The 19,699-nt window shown below is 36.5% G+C and overlaps 1 protein-coding gene across 1 annotated transcript in view; it reads left to right on the top strand.

Moving 5' to 3' along the window:
* Positions 1–19,699, top strand: part of miga1.L (mitoguardin 1 L homeolog) — a 54,655-nt gene that overhangs the window by 2,144 nt on the left and 32,812 nt on the right. Inside the window, exons 3-7 of the mRNA XM_018256618.2 lie at positions 549–723; positions 2,454–2,584; positions 2,979–3,087; positions 5,072–5,208; positions 5,467–5,590. Coding sequence (XP_018112107.1) covers positions 549–723; positions 2,454–2,584; positions 2,979–3,087; positions 5,072–5,208; positions 5,467–5,590 — 676 coding nt within the window. The remainder of the gene's footprint in view (positions 1–548; positions 724–2,453; positions 2,585–2,978; positions 3,088–5,071; positions 5,209–5,466; positions 5,591–19,699) is intronic.

The following is a 19,699-nucleotide window of genomic DNA, read 5'->3' as shown; positions in this document are numbered from 1 at the left end:
GTTGCCTGTATTGTAGTTCAGCAGCAGATAGAGGTCTACAATATTGACAAATCTGTAGGTTTCTGAGCCCATACTCCTCACACCAGTTTCTACATCTCTTTTAACCAGATGAACTACTGCTTTCCTTTCTCCATCAGCCATCAGACACATTATTCCCTGCACCTCTGTCTAGCAAATGAATCATTGTCTCTTTTTTCAACTTGCCAAATAAAGCCTCTTTATTTAACCCCAATTCCAACTAAATCAGACTTTGCCGTCCTTATACAGATCTTTCAAACTAATACATACTGCCTCTCTACCACCAATACATCAGTATTTGCACTTCTTCCCCTACAGTAAGTGCCATTTGGTAATATATATAGTAGGAATGAGACCCCTGCTCTGTAGCACTTACAATCCAAGTTTAACTAAGCTTCATGTTATATACTGCACGCAAAATGTATATGTGATTACCGATGACTGATTTCTTTTATTCATGCTTTCTAAACATTGCAATGATATTCGCTGTCCAAATATATGAAGTAGTCTGCTGTGTCTTTCTCTTGCAGCTGAAGCCTACTCCTGGCCTGAAGAAAATCATTGCAGTAGCAGCAATTAGTGGAGTCTCTCTTATTTTCCTTGCCTGTCACCTTAAAAGAAAACGGGGTAAAAAGAAAATCAATGCGCCACAAACAGAACCAGGGCAATTCATTTTACAGTGTAGCAGACATGTTGCAGAAAAAGGTGTGTTGAGGTAAAATCCAGTCTTGCACATTTTATTAAATAATAATTTTTTTGTCATCAGACACTTTGTTGTGATAAAGCTTTTGCTTTTCTTATATATGTAAACAATATTTTTACATATTGTAGAAAACTGTCCAGTTTTGAACCATTTCTAACTGAAAGTCTAGGTAACAGAAAAATATAAGATACTTATTAGTGGCACATACTTGTACTTTTGCATATATATAAATATATATATTTATGTATATATATATATATATATATATATATACATACACCTAACAATAGTTTCCAAACCAGCACTCCCTTTAGTGAAAAAACGTAATTTTTATAATTACATGGTATCTATTTCCAACGTTTGGGTCCCTGTTAGGACCTTTTATCTTCCTTGAAAAACGTTGGAAATAGATACCATGTAATAATAAAAATTACGTTTTTTCACTAAAGGGAGTGCTGGTTTGGAAACTATTGGTGTATGCAAAAATTACCGTGCACCCCTCTCTATCCTACATTGCCTTGGAGTGCGGATACTCATTGGAGAATTATATATATACTAGACATTAAGTCCGTTAAATCAACGGGCGCTAGAACATATGTAGTCAAACATTTATAAAAACAGAATTGTTCTAGTCTAAAAAAAATTTGCCAGAGACGGTCCGTGGGGCACATGCGCAGTAGCGCAATCCCACGGACACTGGGACTGGACGCAGAGAAATTCGCCAGAGACGGTCTAATAACTCCCTGCACTGTGTTAATAACTCCCCGCACTGTATTAATAACTCCCCGCACTGTATTAATAACTCCCCGCTCGGTGGCGGCGCATGCGCGTTGGGAGGAACCAGGAGTTGCGGTGTTTGTTTGCGGCCAAACTGACTGGAAGTGGGTGACAGGAATGATGAGTCTGGGGGAATCCAGTCAGTGAGTCCTCGCCGGCGCTGCTTCCCGCTGCCGGAATGGAGTTCGCCGAGCTGATTAAGACCCCCCTGGTGGATAATGTGGTTCTGCACCGGCCTTTCCACTCCCCTGTGTGGGGCACCCTCTGTCTGACCGGCCACCACCTCATCCTCAGCTCCCGGCAGGACAACAGCGAGGAACTCTGGCTCCTACACTCCAACATCGACTCCGTAGACGGTCCGTGGGGCACATGCGCAGTAGCGCAATCCCACGGACACAGGGACTGGACGCAGAGACACTTCAACTTTATTATATAGGAGATATATATATATATATATATATATATATATATGTATGTATATATATATGTATATATATATATATATATATATATATATATATATATATGTATATATATGTATATATATGTATATATATGTATATATATGTATATATATGTATATATATGTATATATATGTATATATATGTATATATATGTATATATATGTATATATATATGTATATATATATGTATATATATATGTATATATATATGTATATATATATATATATATATATATATATATATATATATATAAAAAAGTACAAGCATGTGCCACTAATAGGTATCTTATATATATATAGATATATAGATATATATATATATATATATATATATCTATATATATCTATATATATATCTATATATATATATATATATATATATATATATATATATATATATATATATATATATATATATATAAATAGAATGGTTGTTAAATGGTTATTATACCACTGTATTTTATACTTTTCTCATTACCCTTTATTGTAGGATCCAGCTGCTCCAGTAGTAGGCAGAACTTGACTCTGTCCCTTGGTTCAATCAAGGAGAGGGGATCACAGTCACATCTAAATGGAGATCTTTGTAGTAAATATTCTGGTTCTATGCAGAGTTTAGCATCGGTACGTACTGATACAGTACTTCCTTTTGAAAATGTCTTAAATCTCCACATATAAATACACACACAAAAATATGCAGACTTATTATGTACTACAAAAATAAAGCCAGTTTGTGAAAATAGGATTTCTAGAGGTTCAGAGTACTTTTGAAGTTGTAATAATGCCTACAATGGGATATCGGCTCATAGAACAGTATCTGAATAATGGCATCTAAACTAGAGCACCATACAATACAAATTTGATTTCACTGCTCCAACTGTTTCTGAAAGAGGGGGAAAAATATCATGCTACACCTCTGCTGGGATGGAGGGAATTGTCAATTCTAATTTAAAATATTGCTGCAGATTTCAATATATTTCTGTATTTTCATCTTACTAAATATGAAACCTCTGTTTAGGTTCAAAGCTGTCATAGCTGTGCCTGTATAAATTCTAATTCATGGGATAAAACTGATGAAGATGAAATAAATATCCCAGTCACTACTCCAGAAAACTTGTACCTCATGGGTATGTATCTGTAGAGATAAAGGGAGTCTTTAATTATTAATAAATGCAGTGCAGCTCTAAGCGTTGTTTGAAAAGTTGTGTATTTGATACATTATTCTGCTTCAATAATAACAAAAAAATGGTTCTTTTCATAAACAAATGCGCCAGCTAACAAAACAATAGCATTTGACCATCCCTGTGCATGACCAATGGTTCAGTATCTGTCAATTCAATATAATGAAGGAGACGTAATATGCAACAATTACTGGGGGTGCCAAAAATTGGGCACCCCCCCAGTGATTGTATTCACTTACCTGATACTCCAGAAAACTGCTCCCGGAGTTCATCCAGTGAGCACCAAGCAACAATCCTCTTCCTGCTTCCTCTCTCTTTGCATGGGTTTGCATGTGTTTGCATGTATAGTAGAGGGGAAAGCCAAACTTTAACAAAAAGCTGTCTTTTTCACATGCGTTGGCCCCTGGATTTTGGAACAGAAGTGGTAGATGAGGATTTCTACGTGGTACTTGCTGTGAAGAACCCTGGGCCGGGCCAGTTTTCTGCTAACAGGAGCACTGGCCCAGGGTATCAGGTAATTGAGTATCCTTCTCCTTTTAGGAGTTGAAAAAATGTATTTATTAATTTTTTTCAGTGTACTCAAGGTATAACAATCCAAATTATGGGAAAATAACACCCCAGATCCCATGCATTCTGAATAATAGATCCCCATACCTGTACCAAAAAAATCTTTATAAGAACTGCAAAATTTGGAACTGCCCACCTTAAGACATCTACTTTTCCATATCTGTAATTACGTGCAAAAATAAAGTAACTGTGTCAGGTTGGGAACTATGTAGGTTGCCACTTTTAGATGCTATTTTTAGAGCATAAAGTGTGGTTTATCACTGAAGTGCAACTTGGTGACAAGTAAGGAGGAAAACAAATGACAGTTACCATATGCCATAAACTTCCCAGCTATTTATCAAGTAGCATATACAGCAGATGGCAGCAAACTTTTAATAAAGATTTTGCTGGTACAGGTATGGGTATCGATTGTCCAGAATGCTTTGGATCTGGAATACATTTTTTTCCATAATTTGGATCACCATACCTTGAGTATACTAAGCAAACATTTAAACACTAAATAAAACTAGTGAGTTGTTTTGCCACCATTATAGATTTATGCAGCGTAGTTACCATCAAGTACAGCGTACTGTTTTGTTACAGAGAAAAATAAAATAACGTTGAACAAATGTGAATTATTTGATTAAATTGGATTCTCTAGGAGATGGCCTTCCCATAATTCAGAGCTTTGCGGATATCCTATTTCTGGATATAACATACATGTTAGTGTATTGTGATTACAGCAGGGAAAATCCAAACAGTTCAGATCAAGGAGTGCAGGACTATAGTATACTTTCTATTTATAAATATAATTTGTATTCCATTTAATTTACCTTAACGGGACAAATGTGTGATCATAAGTATGATTTCACATCGTTTTTTTAAAAATGTGTTTAAGTTTACTGTAGAAATAATCTCTGTTGAAAGTGGCAGAGTGGATAGCACGGCTGTCTTACATCGATAGGGTCCTGGCTTCAATCCTGACCAAGGTACTCCTGACCAGGGTTTTCTCTATGTAATACAGTTTATGCCCTAGAGCAGCATCTAAGTTTGGTGCTACCCTATGAGCTAGCCCTTAGACCTTAGCCTGCCATACAATTATTAAGTAAGGTATAAAGGTGATTGTGTAATCTGATGAGATTTTGTAAACTGCTTGATAAATATCTTATCAGGCAGGATATCACTTTTGCCCACCATAGAGGGGACTGTTTGCTGTGCACTGGTCTGGAGGGGCAGAGTTCACTAAAATTGATCTGCTTTACATTGATAAATTCCTGTTTTCCTATTGTTAGTACTACATACCAAATTAAAATTGTTGGAAAAGGTTTGAGGGTATTAATTATGTAACATGATCTGTATTATAGTCTATTTTAATTTATTTGAGGAATGGAATTGTTTGAGGAGGCCTTAAGGCGCTGGGAGCAGGCACTGACATTTCGAAGCAGGCAAGCTGAGGATGAAGCCAACTGCAGCTCCATTAAACTGGGAGCAGGAGATGCCATAGCTGAAGAGAACATAGAGGTAAATGTAGTCTGAAAGTAAGAATAACTGGATTGTCATTGTCCATAATAAATAAAGAATTTGCTCACATAAAAGTGGTACCTCCATAACTCTAAAAGGGGTTTCTTAAAACAAAGTTATCATACATATTCAAATATAATTCATTCCCAGAGTAGACATCTTAAGATCTTGGTGCTTTTGTTCAGTTGACATATATGCTTTATGGGAAACAAAAGTTAGATTACTTTAACTGTTGACTATATTTATTATTTTCAAAAGGATGTTATTAGTGCGGACTTCATTCATAAACTCGAGGCTTTGCTTCAGAGGGCATATCGCCTTCAGGAAGAGTTTGAAGCCACCCTAGGAGCATCAGATCCTGCATCTTTAGCTAATGACATTGGTAAGTATCATGATCTTTTACAATGTCCTCTTTCTATTATGACTGCTCTGGTTCTAAAACAGCAGCTATAATGTATAGGGCAAAAAGGAAGTATTTAGACAGAGCTTTGCTCCACTGGTATTTGTGGGTCTCTGACAACTTTACATCAACAAAGGCAAACTTCTAGATATTAAGATTCATTCAGCTAAGATTTACTGGAATTAAAGCTATAATATTCAATCTGAGATGCAGGAATACGTTAGAACAGTTTCTCCTATTTATGTAATATTGTCACTTGAAAGTAATAAAGTAATAATATTACATAATACACATATGGGATCCGGTATCGGAAACCCGTTATCAAGAAAGCTCTGAATTACAGAAAGGCCATCTCCCATAGACTCCATTTTAATCAAATAATTAATATTTTTAAAAATGATTTCATTTTACTCTGTTATAATAATTCAGTACCGTGTACTTGATCCCAACTAAGATATAATGAATCCTTATTGGAGGTAAAACAGCCCTATTAGTTTTAATTAATATTTAAATAATTTTTAGACGTAAAATATGAACTGTGTGCAAGGAGAGTAAAAGGTTGCACCATGTTAAAGAGATTAAATGGGTGATATAAATACTCATTTACCTCCAACTTGAATAGTTGTCTACTAATTGTATATGTGTAGATATAACATAGAGAGTGTGTGCGTGTGTGGCAATAAAGGAGTTGTTCACCTTTATGTTAACTTTTAGTATGATCTACGGAGTGTTTTTAATTTTTTTATTATTTGTGGTTTTTGAGTTATTTAGCTTTTCATTCAGCAGCTCTCCAGTTTGCAGTTTCAGAAATCTGGTTGCTAGGGTCCAAATTACCCTAGCAACCATGAATTTATTTGAATAAGAGACTAGAATATGAAAGAGGGCCTGAATAGAAAGATGAGTAATACAACATAGCAATAACAATAAATGTGTAGCCTTAATGAGCATTTGTTTTTAGATGGGGGATCAGTGACACCCATTTGAAAGCTGGAAAGAGACAAAGAAAAGGGAAAGTAATGAAGAAAATTATTTAAAAAAAATGTTTGCCAACTGAAAAATTACTTAGAACTGGCCATTCTATAACATACTAAAAGTTAACTTAAAGGTGAACCACCCCATTAAGGGCCCTGTTGAGTACATAAATGTTAATTAAATAAAGCATTGTTTATTGAAAACTCCCAGTGTGCACCACGCTTTCTCTGTTTGTTACCCTTGAGAAAGGTCACCTTCTAATAAAATCATTTTGATTTATTTTTCAAGTCCTGCTGAGTGCTAAACACTGTACACCAGGATATTCTTATTTATTTATTTTTTTCAAATGTAGCCTATGGAAAATAAATAATAGTACATTTTCTGGCTCTAGCATAATTAAAGGGGTTGTCCACCTTTAAATTAACTTTTAGTATAATGTAGAGAGTCATATTCTGAGGCAATTTGCAATTGGTTTTCATTTTTTTATTATTTGAAACGTTAACCACCCCTTTTATTCCCCCTCTAATCATCATGTTTATACTTTTTAAATACTTTTAAAAAGTTGCTCTGACAATAGACATGAATAAAGACTAGCAAGAGAGATCGGTTTTAGTTCCAACAGCTGATTTATGTCATTATAATAAACGTAACTTTCCAAAGCAAATGCCAGACAATTCATATATATCTGAGCTGTTTTTCTTGTGTCTTCACATTATTGAGCTTTATTTATGAATACCACTAAGATGAAGGGATGTTGGTTAGCCAGGCCAGCTGGAGTATTCTGTAACAGAGGCTACACAACAGTTGTGCATCTATAAAGAAAACAACTAGAGTATTTTTAATCTACATCACTGGTTTTAATTGTATTTAGTAATAGTTTTTATACGTGTAAGCCTTGTTAGTTCTTTAACAAATATTTGCCAGCAACCCACCCACAATCTGAAAACCTCTTCCTTATAGTGACAGATATTTTTAATGTAGGAACATTTCATTGCAATGTTTATCGGAATAATTTTTTCTTGATAAATTAGTCTTCAACATATGTTAAAAAAACTCCTCCTGCTCACTAATATAAAAGTGTTGCACTTTTATTGTTTTGGGAATTAGTGATATGTGCCTTGCTTAATATTGTAAAAGAGATAAATTCCTTTGCTGTTACATCAATTTGCAACAATTTAAAATGTTGCTATGTTTCATTAAATCCAGTGCTTAGCATTTTTGGGGACCAGCCAGATCCAGTCTATGCACAGTCTGGAATTTCATACTCATGCCCTGGGAAATATTTAAGTGGTTTTACTCTGCCCACAAGAATGTTTAGTCTATGAAGCAACCCTGTACTTTTTTTTGCTTGTTATGATTTTGAAATGGCTGTGTTACCTAGAAAACAATGCCTTTATGTAGTTTTGATAATATCTATGAGGATAAATACATATGATCTATTTACAACAAATAAGGTATTTAACCCCATACAAAATTTTATTTGTAGGGCTGGGAGTATTCTATATTATGAAGTTCAAAATAAATGACAAAAGGATATTATTGGGTCACTTGTGCAAATGGATGTTGCCATCCGGGATAGTTATGCCCTGGGGAAGATGGGAATTCCCTTTTGGTCCGGAAGTGTCAGGTGCTTATTAAGGGAGAACTAAACCCTAAAAATTAATATGGCAAGACAAATTATATATACTGAACTTATTGAACAAGCCTAGAGCAGGGGTCCCCAACCTTTTTTACCCATGAGCCACATTCAAATGTAAAAAGAGTTGGAGAGCAACACAAGCATGAATAAGTCCCTTGGGATGCCAAATAAGCTGTGATTGGATATTGGTAGCCCCTATGTAGACTGGCAGCCTACAGAAGGCTTTACTTAGCACTATACTTGTTTTTTTGCAATTAAAACTTGCTTCCAAGCCAGGAATTCAAAATTAAGCACCAGCTTTGAGGCCACTGAGAGCAACATCCAAGGGGTTGGAGAGCAACATGTTGCTTACCAGCTACTGGTTGGGGATCACTGGCCTAGAGGCTCAGCATCTCTACAGTAGTAATGATCCCGACTTTGTTACAGGAGTTTCCCATCTTGAGTATTGTTAAGAGTGTCTGAGAAACACACATGCTCATTGTGCTTTAAGCTGCTAAGCTTAGGGGTCATCACAAATTAGAAAATGAGGTTTCCCTGATATATAAACTGATGCTACAGGGCTGACTATTAAATTCTGATATGGGGAGGCACATTTATTAAAAGTGGAATTTTAAATTCATGTGAGTTTTTTAAAACAATATTAAATTTTAATATATTCAATAAATTAGACTGGGGGAGTATTTATAATAAAAATTAAATATCTAAAACTTGGACAAATTTTACAGACTCGAAAACTCAAATCGAATTTGAATCGAAATCTACTAAACTCGATTCGAGTTTTTTCTGCGAAAAAAACTTGAATGTCAGGAAGGCTACTAAGATGTCCAAATTGGTCCCTGGACATCTCCCATTGACTTATACATGAACTCGGCAGGTTTTAGGTGGAAAATAGTCAAATTCAAGTTTTTAAAGAGTATGACAAATCTAGATGTTCGAATTAAAACTCAAATTGAGTTTATATAATTCATAATTAGAATTTGAGAGATTTGACCATAAAAATTTTCAATTCAACCCTTAATAAATCTGCCTCCTAATGTATTGGTTTCTGAGCTGCCATGTACCAATAATTTGAATTATTTACTAATCTACCTTATATTGTGACATTTATGTTATATATATGCATTGGTCCCTAAGCTCAATAACTGACAGCAGCACAGAGCATGTGCAGTGAATCCGCAGAAAGAAGATGGGGAGCTACTGGGGCATCTTTGGAGACAGATCTTCCCTGCTAAAGGTCTGTGAGTGGCTTGGGCTTGTATAGAAGCCCAAAGCATAATGTACAACATTTCTACCCTAATTCTTTAGTTAAAGGGATACTGTCATGGGAAAAACATTTTTTCAAAATGAATCAGTTGATAGTGCTGCTCCTGCAGAATTCTGCACTGAAATCCATTTCTCAAAAGAGTAAACAGATTTTTTTATATTTAATTTTGAAATTTGACATGGGGCTAGACATATTGTCAATTTCCCAGCTGCCCCCAAGTCATGTGACTTGTGCTCTGACTTCAATCACTTTTTACTGCTGTACTGCAAGTTAAGAGTGTTATCACCCCCTCCCTTCCCCCCTCCCCCCAGCAGCCAAACAAAAGGAAAATGGGAAGGTAACCAGATAGCAGCTCCCTAACAGAAGATAACAGCTGCCTGGTAGATCTAAGAACAGCACTCAATAGTAAAAACCCATGTCCCACTGAAACACATTCAGTTACATTGAGAAGGAAAAACAGCAGCCTGCCAGAAAGCATTTCTCTCCTAAAGTGCAGGCACAAGTCACATGACTGGGGGCAGCTGGGAAATTGACAAAATGTCAAGCCCCATGTCAGATTTCAAATATTTGGGTTCTGTTCAGTGGAAGATGGTTTATGGTGCCAGGAAAATAAGATAAGCAGACCTTAACAGAAGGAAGCACTCTTTTAATGAAGGTTTAATGCTTGTTAGTTTGAGGTCTATCTCCTGAATTAGTAGTCAAAGGTATCTTTGGAGAGATCAGAGTTAGTACCCTAGGATTCAAGCATCAGTCAAGATACTCAAGATGATAAGCTCAGGAATACTGATGTCCCAAAGGAGCAACACTCTGAAGGTCATGTACCCTGGAGATGGATACTGGCTAAATACTACCACTCACTGTAACTACTGCTCTGCCTTTGTCTGCAACTTCTCACAATCTCTTAACTGTGTACAATCTGTTTACTATGTTTTAAGGACTATTAGTACCTCGTATGACAGATAAAAACATACCTAATTGGAAAACATTTTACATTTGGTTAGTACTCATAATACATCACAAATGTAAAAACATTTGAGATGGTTCAAGTTTCAGTATATGTTGGTGCCTTTATAAAATATAATATCTCATGACAGCAAACCCATTGGTTTGTCCAACTAGTGCCTCTAGAGTGCCTTGTTTCGGGCAGAGTAGAAACTACAGGTGCATCTTACTGTGACACAAATCTAACTTTCAACCCAGATAAAGGTTCTTTACTAATCTGCTCTGCAGGTTTGATCAAAGGTGAAAGTTTTACCTGACTCATAAGGCTTCCCCTTAATATGTTTTGATGCCACCTACCCATTGCCTACATCATATACACACACACACACCAGCAGTGACAATTTTTGAAAAGTCCTTTACTAAATCATATAAACATCATTATTATACTGTATATAATACACAAAAGCCATGAATATCCTGTAAATTATATCCTTATAAACGGTGAGTAGTGATGTCATTTCTGTCACATGACTCATTAAAATTTGTGTATTATAATAAATAAAGTACCCCCAGTTGTAAAATATGAGGATATTAGAAGTTACCTCGGAGTTCCATGACCTGTATAAAAACACTCGGCCTTCGGCCTCGTGTTTTTATATGGTCATGAAACTCCTCGGTAACTAATAATATCCTTATATTTTACAAGAGGGGGTACTTTATTCACTATATTATATTGAATTTGGTTAGCACCCGGCGAAATTGCTTAATGGCGGAGGTGAGTGCGGGTGATCAATGTCTTGATTATACACATATATACAGCATTACTAGGGAGGTGTTGTAGATCTTTTCATGGGAAGCTTCCAATATTTTAGTTATCTTGCCAGCATGCATTCACGCACTTTCAGTTTTCTGTAAGAGTCTGACAGCTGAGAGTATATTTAGCATTTGCTAGCCTATTAATAGTTCCGGACTATCATAGTGTGCAGCTTAGCATCTGTTTCGCGTAAAAGAATTAGCCAGGTGGTGGAGCTGCACATATTCTAAGAACTTAGTCTTCTTAATATGAGTTTGAAGAAGTGGCAGAATATTTGTATTTGGCCTGCTTCAGCCCTCAATGATTACCAACACTCAATTTTTATGAAGGAAACAGTTTTTGTTGGGTTGAAACAGACATCTTTTTAACATCAAGCCAGAATGAGGGGAAATTACTATAATTTCTAGACTGCACCTCATATGAGCTCTGGGAATGTACAGTTAGGCCCATAAATATTTGGACATAGACAACTTTTTTCTAATTTTGGTTCTGTACATTACCACAATGAATTTTAAATGAAACAACTCAGATACAGTTGAACTGCAGACTTTCAGCTTTAATTCAGTGGATTGAACAAAAAGATTACATAAAAATGTGAGGAACTAAAGCCTTTTTTAAAACACAATCACTTCATTTCAGGGGCTCAAAATTGGACAATTGACCAAAGGCTATTTCATGGGCAGGTGTGGGCAATTCCTTCATTATGTCATTATCAATTAAGCAAATAAAAGCCCTGGAGTTGATTTGAGGGTGGGGGTGCTTGTATGTGGATGATTTTGCTGTGAACAAACTCTTGAGCTTAGTGATATTATTTGAGATAGGAAATAGAAAGTCTCTGACTGTTGAAGAAAATTGCAACTCCTTGTTTATGATATGATAGTACTATTTATCTGTTTAGAAAAATGTATGATCTCCAAGTTGTACCCATAAGCACATTACTGTCTGGGGATGTTTCCTCCAACCCAATATGGTTGTTAGTGGCAGTGATTGTTCCGTGGTTCCATCCGCATCGGTGTGGGTAATTGAAATAGATGAGAGGTGGTTGTGTGATTTGGGTCTTTCCTTTTACTAATTGGTCAGTTGATAACATCACACCTATGCCCATGGACATTCTCGGTCACACAAATCCCTTAAACTGTCCCCCAAATAGCCAACATGCAATGTTCGAACAGTTCAGGTGTTCTTCATTTCCTAAGGAGCACATTTGCACAAGTGCACCAAGACATAACAGTAACTGCTTTCAATTCCCTACTCTGTTAAAAGAATGCATTAATTGTAATAAATCAGGTTTTCAGCTGGCTAGGCTTCATACATAGAGTGTAGCAGTAAGATCTACAGTACATATATACTATGGAGCTAGTAACTATATTATCTTGTTGTTTTCTGCTGTAATAAAGAAAGGGGGTGAGTAATTTTCTTTTTCTGGCAAACTGGTCAAGATAAAAGGAATGTTTTGTCCAGAGCATAAGGCCTATGTGAGGGCTATGGATCATGTGAGTGAGAGAGTCAGTTTTAACCACTGCTGTGGAAAGTTTCTATGTTTAGATTCTCTAGGAGTACAAAATACAGAAGTTATTTAGTGAGCAATCTATAACAATGAGCAGTGTTGGGCACATTCCACACTGTTGCTTACCATTGTATTGAGTAGTGGGAGCAGTAGTCGTACTAATCGCTTATTAGTCAGCTTGAGCTTGTGCCCTACAATTACTATTTGTGACCCTGTGTTAGTACTCAGAAACTCAGAGCAATAGCAAGTACTAGCTGCAAAAACCTCACTATTGCATTTTGCTTAGCTTTTATTCACCCAGGGTGTTCAAGAATTGTTTATTGAAACCAGTGGTGTGAACTGAATCCACACCTTGATGTTTTGTGCACACAGCTGTCCAATATGCAAGTGCTTGTCTCTTGGTGTAATGATTGAGTGTAAAACAAAAAAGACAGATTTACCACCAGCATAATGAAGAGCTTACAATGCAACTTTGGTTGAAGTAAGACATGAATTTGCCGCTTGTGTTTCCTGAATACCTTGGGTTATACCTTGAATAATTTCAGCCAAATGGCATAACATGGTTTAATAATAATAAAGAGATCATTGCAGTGAGTTGTACTCTATGCAAAGCATGTGACTGGAAAGAAGTGTATAACATCTTACAGCACACATTCACCACTGGTAACTCTCAGATGTTAAATTTAGGAGAAAGAGTGCTGTCTGGCACCTTATTCTTCCACCTGTTACCATTACTCAGACTTGATCTCCCAGCCAGGTTGTTAGAAAAAAGAGTATCTGCAAACATTGGCCCACTTGGCATAACTACTATACTCTGTGATTTTTTAAAACTGAGGAAGTTAATATAAATATATATATATATATATATATATATATATATATATATATATATATATATATATATAATGATATTCTTGCCTGGGTGCGTGCCACCAGTACATATACGATCCTCCAATGAAGAAGCTGCACTCACAGGTCTTGTCCAAATGTATAAACCGTTTATTTAGGAAACTAACGTTTCGGCTGTATCTCAGCCTTTGTCAATTTGACAAAGTCTATATATATATATATATATATATATATATATATATATATATATATATATATATATATATATTTACAATACAGTATATATACAATTCCAGCTTAGCTCAATGGGTCCATTTTACATTATTATCAAATTAAAACATATATAAAAAACACTAAAAGCAAAATGCCCTGTTTTTCACATTGACACATATGCAAATGTTTTTAGGCAACCTTGAATTTTCAAGTTTTATCAAACTAAAAAAATCTCTAAATCTCCACCACCTTAAACCTGTTGAGACTCTAAAAAAAGTCAGTGGGGGTGTATCTGAAACATTCTAGAAAGTTGATATTTATTTGTTTTTTTTAACTGCAATTTAACACAATCACATTTAAATCATTTGCATATGCAAGGGATCAAGGAATAAAAATGTGACAGCGGAAAACTGATGAATTGCTTCAAAGTTTTGGTTCAGACAATTGTAATCAATATATTTTTAACTGGTACCAGTAATGCCTGTGTTTGGTGGTGAAACAAATTGTGTAGAGTAATTTAGCCCTTAGAAGCGATTTCATGTTTACACGAGAATCTAGCAGCAAAGACAAAGAATATAATTTTATACATTTAGACTGGGCTACCTTTAGAAGGGTAAAGACTATGGTAAAATTATAATCTTTCCTTTTTTAAAAGGGACTATTGAGACATTATCTTTAATATGCAGAGCTGTTTTGGTCTCCAAATTACCAAAAAGTTCATCATGTGAAATAGCTAAAATCTAGAAAAGAACAATTAAATTAAATATGACTTACAAGATGTATGTCTTGATGTTAGGTTGTATTGTCAAATTTAATGTTTAAAGTGTTTTTCTATTAATAGATATTCCGAGGACACACAGATCATCCTTCTCTCATTATTAAAAACCAGATGTCATAATGACAGACAGCCCCTTTCTGAAGGGGCTGGATGCCTCTTTAAATAGTTTGACCCTTGATGTCAGTCAGGTTCATTGACCATAACACAACCACAAACAAAATGTATACTGTCAGTGCATTCTTTCCTCTGTTTTTACAGGATTGGCCATTCAGAACCTCTAATCATAGGTGTGACTGACATGCCATTAGTTTCCATATAGTGTACTAATGGTCCTTATCCATTCTCTCAGCATGGCTATAGGTCCAAGATTCATGGTATGTGTTGCTGGAAAACTAGCATATATAGTGAAGACCCAAGGAATATAACTCCAAAGACCCAAATTTTGTGAGTAACCCTTGAAAATCACTTAATTGTGTCACACATTCATCAAACACAATGTGAATTTGTGATCAGTATAAGATCAGTATAAGAAAAAGAATATAGGTATAGCAGAAACCAATTGTATTCTCTGCATCAATTATGGTAGTTGATTATACCCACAGCCATGCAAATTAGAGTGTGTTTATCAAATCCCTTCATACAGATTGAAATGACAGGCTTTCATTTCTCTTTAGTGGGCAACAAAAAGTGTCATGTGCAGACACATTTAAAACTTCTTTAATAAATAAGCTAAATTGTACTCACAAACAATACTTAAAATTGCATGTATCAGAGATAAGTTATCCCCAGCTGGAAGCGAAATTCTTTGAGCGTTCCTTAGTATTCACTGCACATGCTCCTAATATACGCAAATGTCCCCACATCTTTGTGTCCTCGCACGAGAAGCCGGTGTATATTTATGAGAATGCTACACTGTATTTTTTTCTTGTTTTTTTTTTCCCTATTCTGATTTTTTTTGTTTTCCAGCAACAAATACCTTGAATCTTGGAATTTTGAAGGTTGAAGAGAATCTGACGTGTTTTTGTAGTAGGGATAACATTGAATTGGGGTGTAATTAACATGGCTACAGTGACATACAGTATGGCCACATTCTACTTCCTGATCCTAAACAGCAAAGTTAAACCTGCAGTCCACTGAACACCACTCCTATAATGAGCTGCTCTTTATGTAAAATAACAGGCTGTAGTTGGGGGAAGAGGGGTTTATTTGAGGCTTCTCAGTGGACTGCTGGTATGTTTGACTTTGCTTTTTGGAACGAGGAAGTGGCTTTATTTTAACATTTTTCCCTGTTTAAAGCGAAAAAAAAACTGGAGCTATTTCCTAATTAAAGGAAAAAGTATGTTCAGTACAAGCCATATTTGTTGCGGTTCAGACAAAACTCCTTTTTTTTTTTTTTTATAAACATAGGTGCAAGTGTCTTGCCTGTAGTTAATCCAGTGGCAATAAGAAGTACAAATGGGGGATCTGTTATCCAGAAACCCATCATCCAGAGAGCTACAGAAAGTGTGTCTCCCATACAGTCCATTTTAATCAAATTATTCTGATTTTTAAAAAGTATTTCCTTTTTCTCTATAATAATAATAATAATAATAATAAAACAGCACCCTATACTTTATGGTAATTAAGCTGCATCAATACATGTTGGTGGCAAAACAATATTAGGTTTAATTAATATTTAAATGATTTTTTCGAAGACTTAAAGGACATGTAAAGCCTACCATGTATATAAGTTGGGTATATCTTCCCCACCCAAGCCACATCATTTGTACTGCATATATCCCCTTCATTTGCCAGCACCATTACATTTTCCTAAAAAAATAGCAACTTTCATCTGGCTGCCATTTTCCCTCTGACACATCATCAGTGACATTGACATCTGCAAACAGAACATGTATTCTGTAAAGTTCATGCAATGCAGAATGCATGGGTTACACAGGCACCACATACTTTGATAAAAAGTTCTGCTGGGGTTGAGTACTGTCATGGTTAAGCTGAGCTCAGGAGAGGTGGTTATAAGAAAAAAATAGGATCAGACAGCTAGCTTTCCTATGGGAACCAGCAATGCTATCTCTTCATTGGCTGTTAGACTGGAGGGTGTGTTTAGTAATCTGAGCTGAACAGAACTGAGCATGCTCATGAGCCAACAGCCAAAGCAAATTCCTGAGGGAGGGGGCAGAGTGGGTTAGAGAAGTAGAAGGAAGTCTAAGTGATTAAGGGGATGCTGCAGCCTTAATGTAAGCATGTTAACAACCAGAATTGTAGGTATATAATGATTTTTAAACAGTCTGTTCACTGATTACATTTTTGTGGAGGGGGGTTTACATGTCCTTTAAGGTACTGCGATCCAAATTACTGAAAGACACCTGATCTGGAAAATCCCAGGTCCTGAGCGTTCAGGATAATAGTGCCCATACCTGTATTCAAATGTTTGTAATGACTGTTACGTGCTAAAAGTCCCACTGCCCCACACACAGACACAACTGGCTTTATCCAAAGCTAATCTACTGGACAGAACAGGACATCCCTCATGTCCAACAACATAAAATTGTATCTGTATCAGTTTGACAAAAGAGGGTGGAGTTTACAGGTGAAACTGACGTGTTCTTATAAACAGGTAGCTGCATGTTTCTAACCATGAGTATGTCTTTTACCTGAAATGTATTTTTAGAATATGATCTGCTTGGCTGTAGGAGGCTGATTGTGAGTTCTGCTGACTTAAGGAAGTAAAGCAACTCCCTAAACATCCTAATTTAGTATCTGATATTCACTATATAATTATACATTTTTATTTCAAAGAATCTACTACTTGAACATTAGGTCTGACTAAAAGAGTTTTGTTGTGTGTACAAGCAGAGTATGACACTGCAAAAAACAAGAGTATATAAGCAAAATGATTATTAAAAACTTACATGATACAGAAAGGAAAGCTGTAATCCAAACTTTATTACTTCTTTGATGTTCAAAATCAGGTATTTACAAAGCGCAAATTAATACTTTATGACTTTGCCCTTGGCAGTCTGCTAATCATTCCTATTATGAAGGAGGAGGCAGAACCGTTGCTGTTTGTATGCTAGTTACTGAATGTATACATTGTATGGCTCGAATGCTGTTTGTACAGCACAACTCGGAGTACTGTGTGGAGTTGACGCTTCATACATTTAGCACGTGTGCTGTATCCATAGCCAGTGTAAGCTGCAGGCACATCTCATGGGGGTGGGCGCATTGCAGACAAGCGGAAAAAGGGTGTTTCTCTAGACCGGCCCTTCCTGTCAGTGCAGACACCGTGGGGTTAAGTATCCACCTCTGGAGGCAGGACAGAAGAAAAAAATAGAATCTCGACTCCCCCCTCTCCATATAAGCTCCTGCTCCTCCTGATTCCCCCCAGTTTCTTTCTTCTGTCCTACTTGGAGGATAGGACAGCAATATTTTTTATTCTTTCTTTTTCTCCAAAAGTAGTATCAGCTTTCCACATTAATGAGTAAATCAACCTTCCTTCCCTATGCCCTAAGCCCTCTAACGCTAAAGAGAAGCTCTACATAACTTGGATGTAGTTAGGGCAATACGTTTCTATCTAGACAGATCCAAAACTTATAGGAAGTCAGATGCTTTTTTGGTTACTTATGGCACCAATAAGGGATCACCTGCTTCAAAGCATACAATAGCCAGATGGCTAGTAAAGACAATATACGACATTAGTCACAAAACTAGACCCTTCAAGGTCAGAACACATTCTACCAGGGCACAAAATACGTCCTGGGCATTGCATAATTAAGTGACTCCAGAACAGATTTTTAAGGCAGCCACTTGGGCATCACTATCTACAATTGCAAAATTTTATAGACTACATGTACTTCACTCAGCCCCTGCAGCATGTGGTAGAAAAGTACTTCAAGCTGCAGTGAGGCAACAGTAACTGTTAGACCCAACCAGGTCTGGACTGAGAGTCAAAATAGGCCCTGGCATTTCAGGTACACAGAGGCCCAAACAGCCCCCAGCCAGCCCACTTTCTATGGCACCTTATAGCAGCCCCTCTGGCATTTGCCAGAACCCACAGATTGCCAGTCCGGGTCTGGACCCAACCCTAGAAATGGGACAGCTTTGGGATGTCCCCACGGTGCCTGCACTGACAGGAAGGGCCAGTCTAGAGAAATTTTTATTTTCAATTTACCGGAAAATAATTTTCAAGACAGCCAGGACTGTCAGTGCTGTAAGCCCCACCCTGGAGTTAAAGTTATGATGTTATGTTGTTGTGAATCTCTTCTCGCTCTTTCTCTGCTATCCTTCTATTCTCCTAACTGAGCTGACAGACTAAACTGAGGGAATCAGAAGGAGCAGGAGCTTATATGGTGAGGGAGGAGTCCAGATTCTATTTTTTTCTCCTGTCCTTCCTCCGTAGGTGGATACTTAACCCCACGGTGTCTGCACTGACAGTCCGGGCCGTCTAGAAAAAGATTTTCCGGTAAATTGAAAATCCTTATTTTCTCCACAGCTCAGGATCAACTGCACTTTTCAAATGTTTTAAAACATTTTTCTTTATTTCATCTGTGTACTTATTGTATAATGTAACTATGCTCTGAAGAAGTGACCTATAGAAGTCACGAAACGCGCCAGTAGATTTAAATATATTGCACTAAACCGTTCTTATGGCTATTTTTAAACCGATTAAAGAAGAGAGATGTTTTAAAACTATATTTGAAAAGTGCGGTTGATTCTGAGCTGTGGAGAATCTAAACGATTATGGAGACTGTTTGCTGAGTGAGAGTGGCTGGAAACCCCCACAAGATTTCGGGGAAGTTGCGGTGAGCTCCTCTATCGCTTCTTGGAATGTCTGTTTTAGAATTATGCATAATGCATGAATCCATGCTGAATCTCAATGTAAGCTTCCACATAATAATAATAATGAATTGTAGGCATTCTGTGTCAAAGCAGTGATGCCAATATCTCAAATGTATCATGGTTAGTTTATTCCCAAAATATACTTACTGTACATGAAATCAGTCTGGCTGGTCTTGCTGGTTTGTAAAATCTACCATGTGTGGTTGGTATAGTATTTTTCCTTTGCTTAGTGCATGTCTATCTGTTTGGTGAATTTACATTTCTCTGTAAAGATCAT

Source organism: Xenopus laevis, chromosome 4L, assembly GCF_017654675.1.
Source record: "Xenopus laevis strain J_2021 chromosome 4L, Xenopus_laevis_v10.1, whole genome shotgun sequence".
Taxonomy (NCBI): Eukaryota; Metazoa; Chordata; class Amphibia; order Anura; family Pipidae; genus Xenopus; species Xenopus laevis.
Note: the sequence above shows the minus strand (reverse complement) of the source record. Positions and strands in the feature narration are given on the sequence as shown.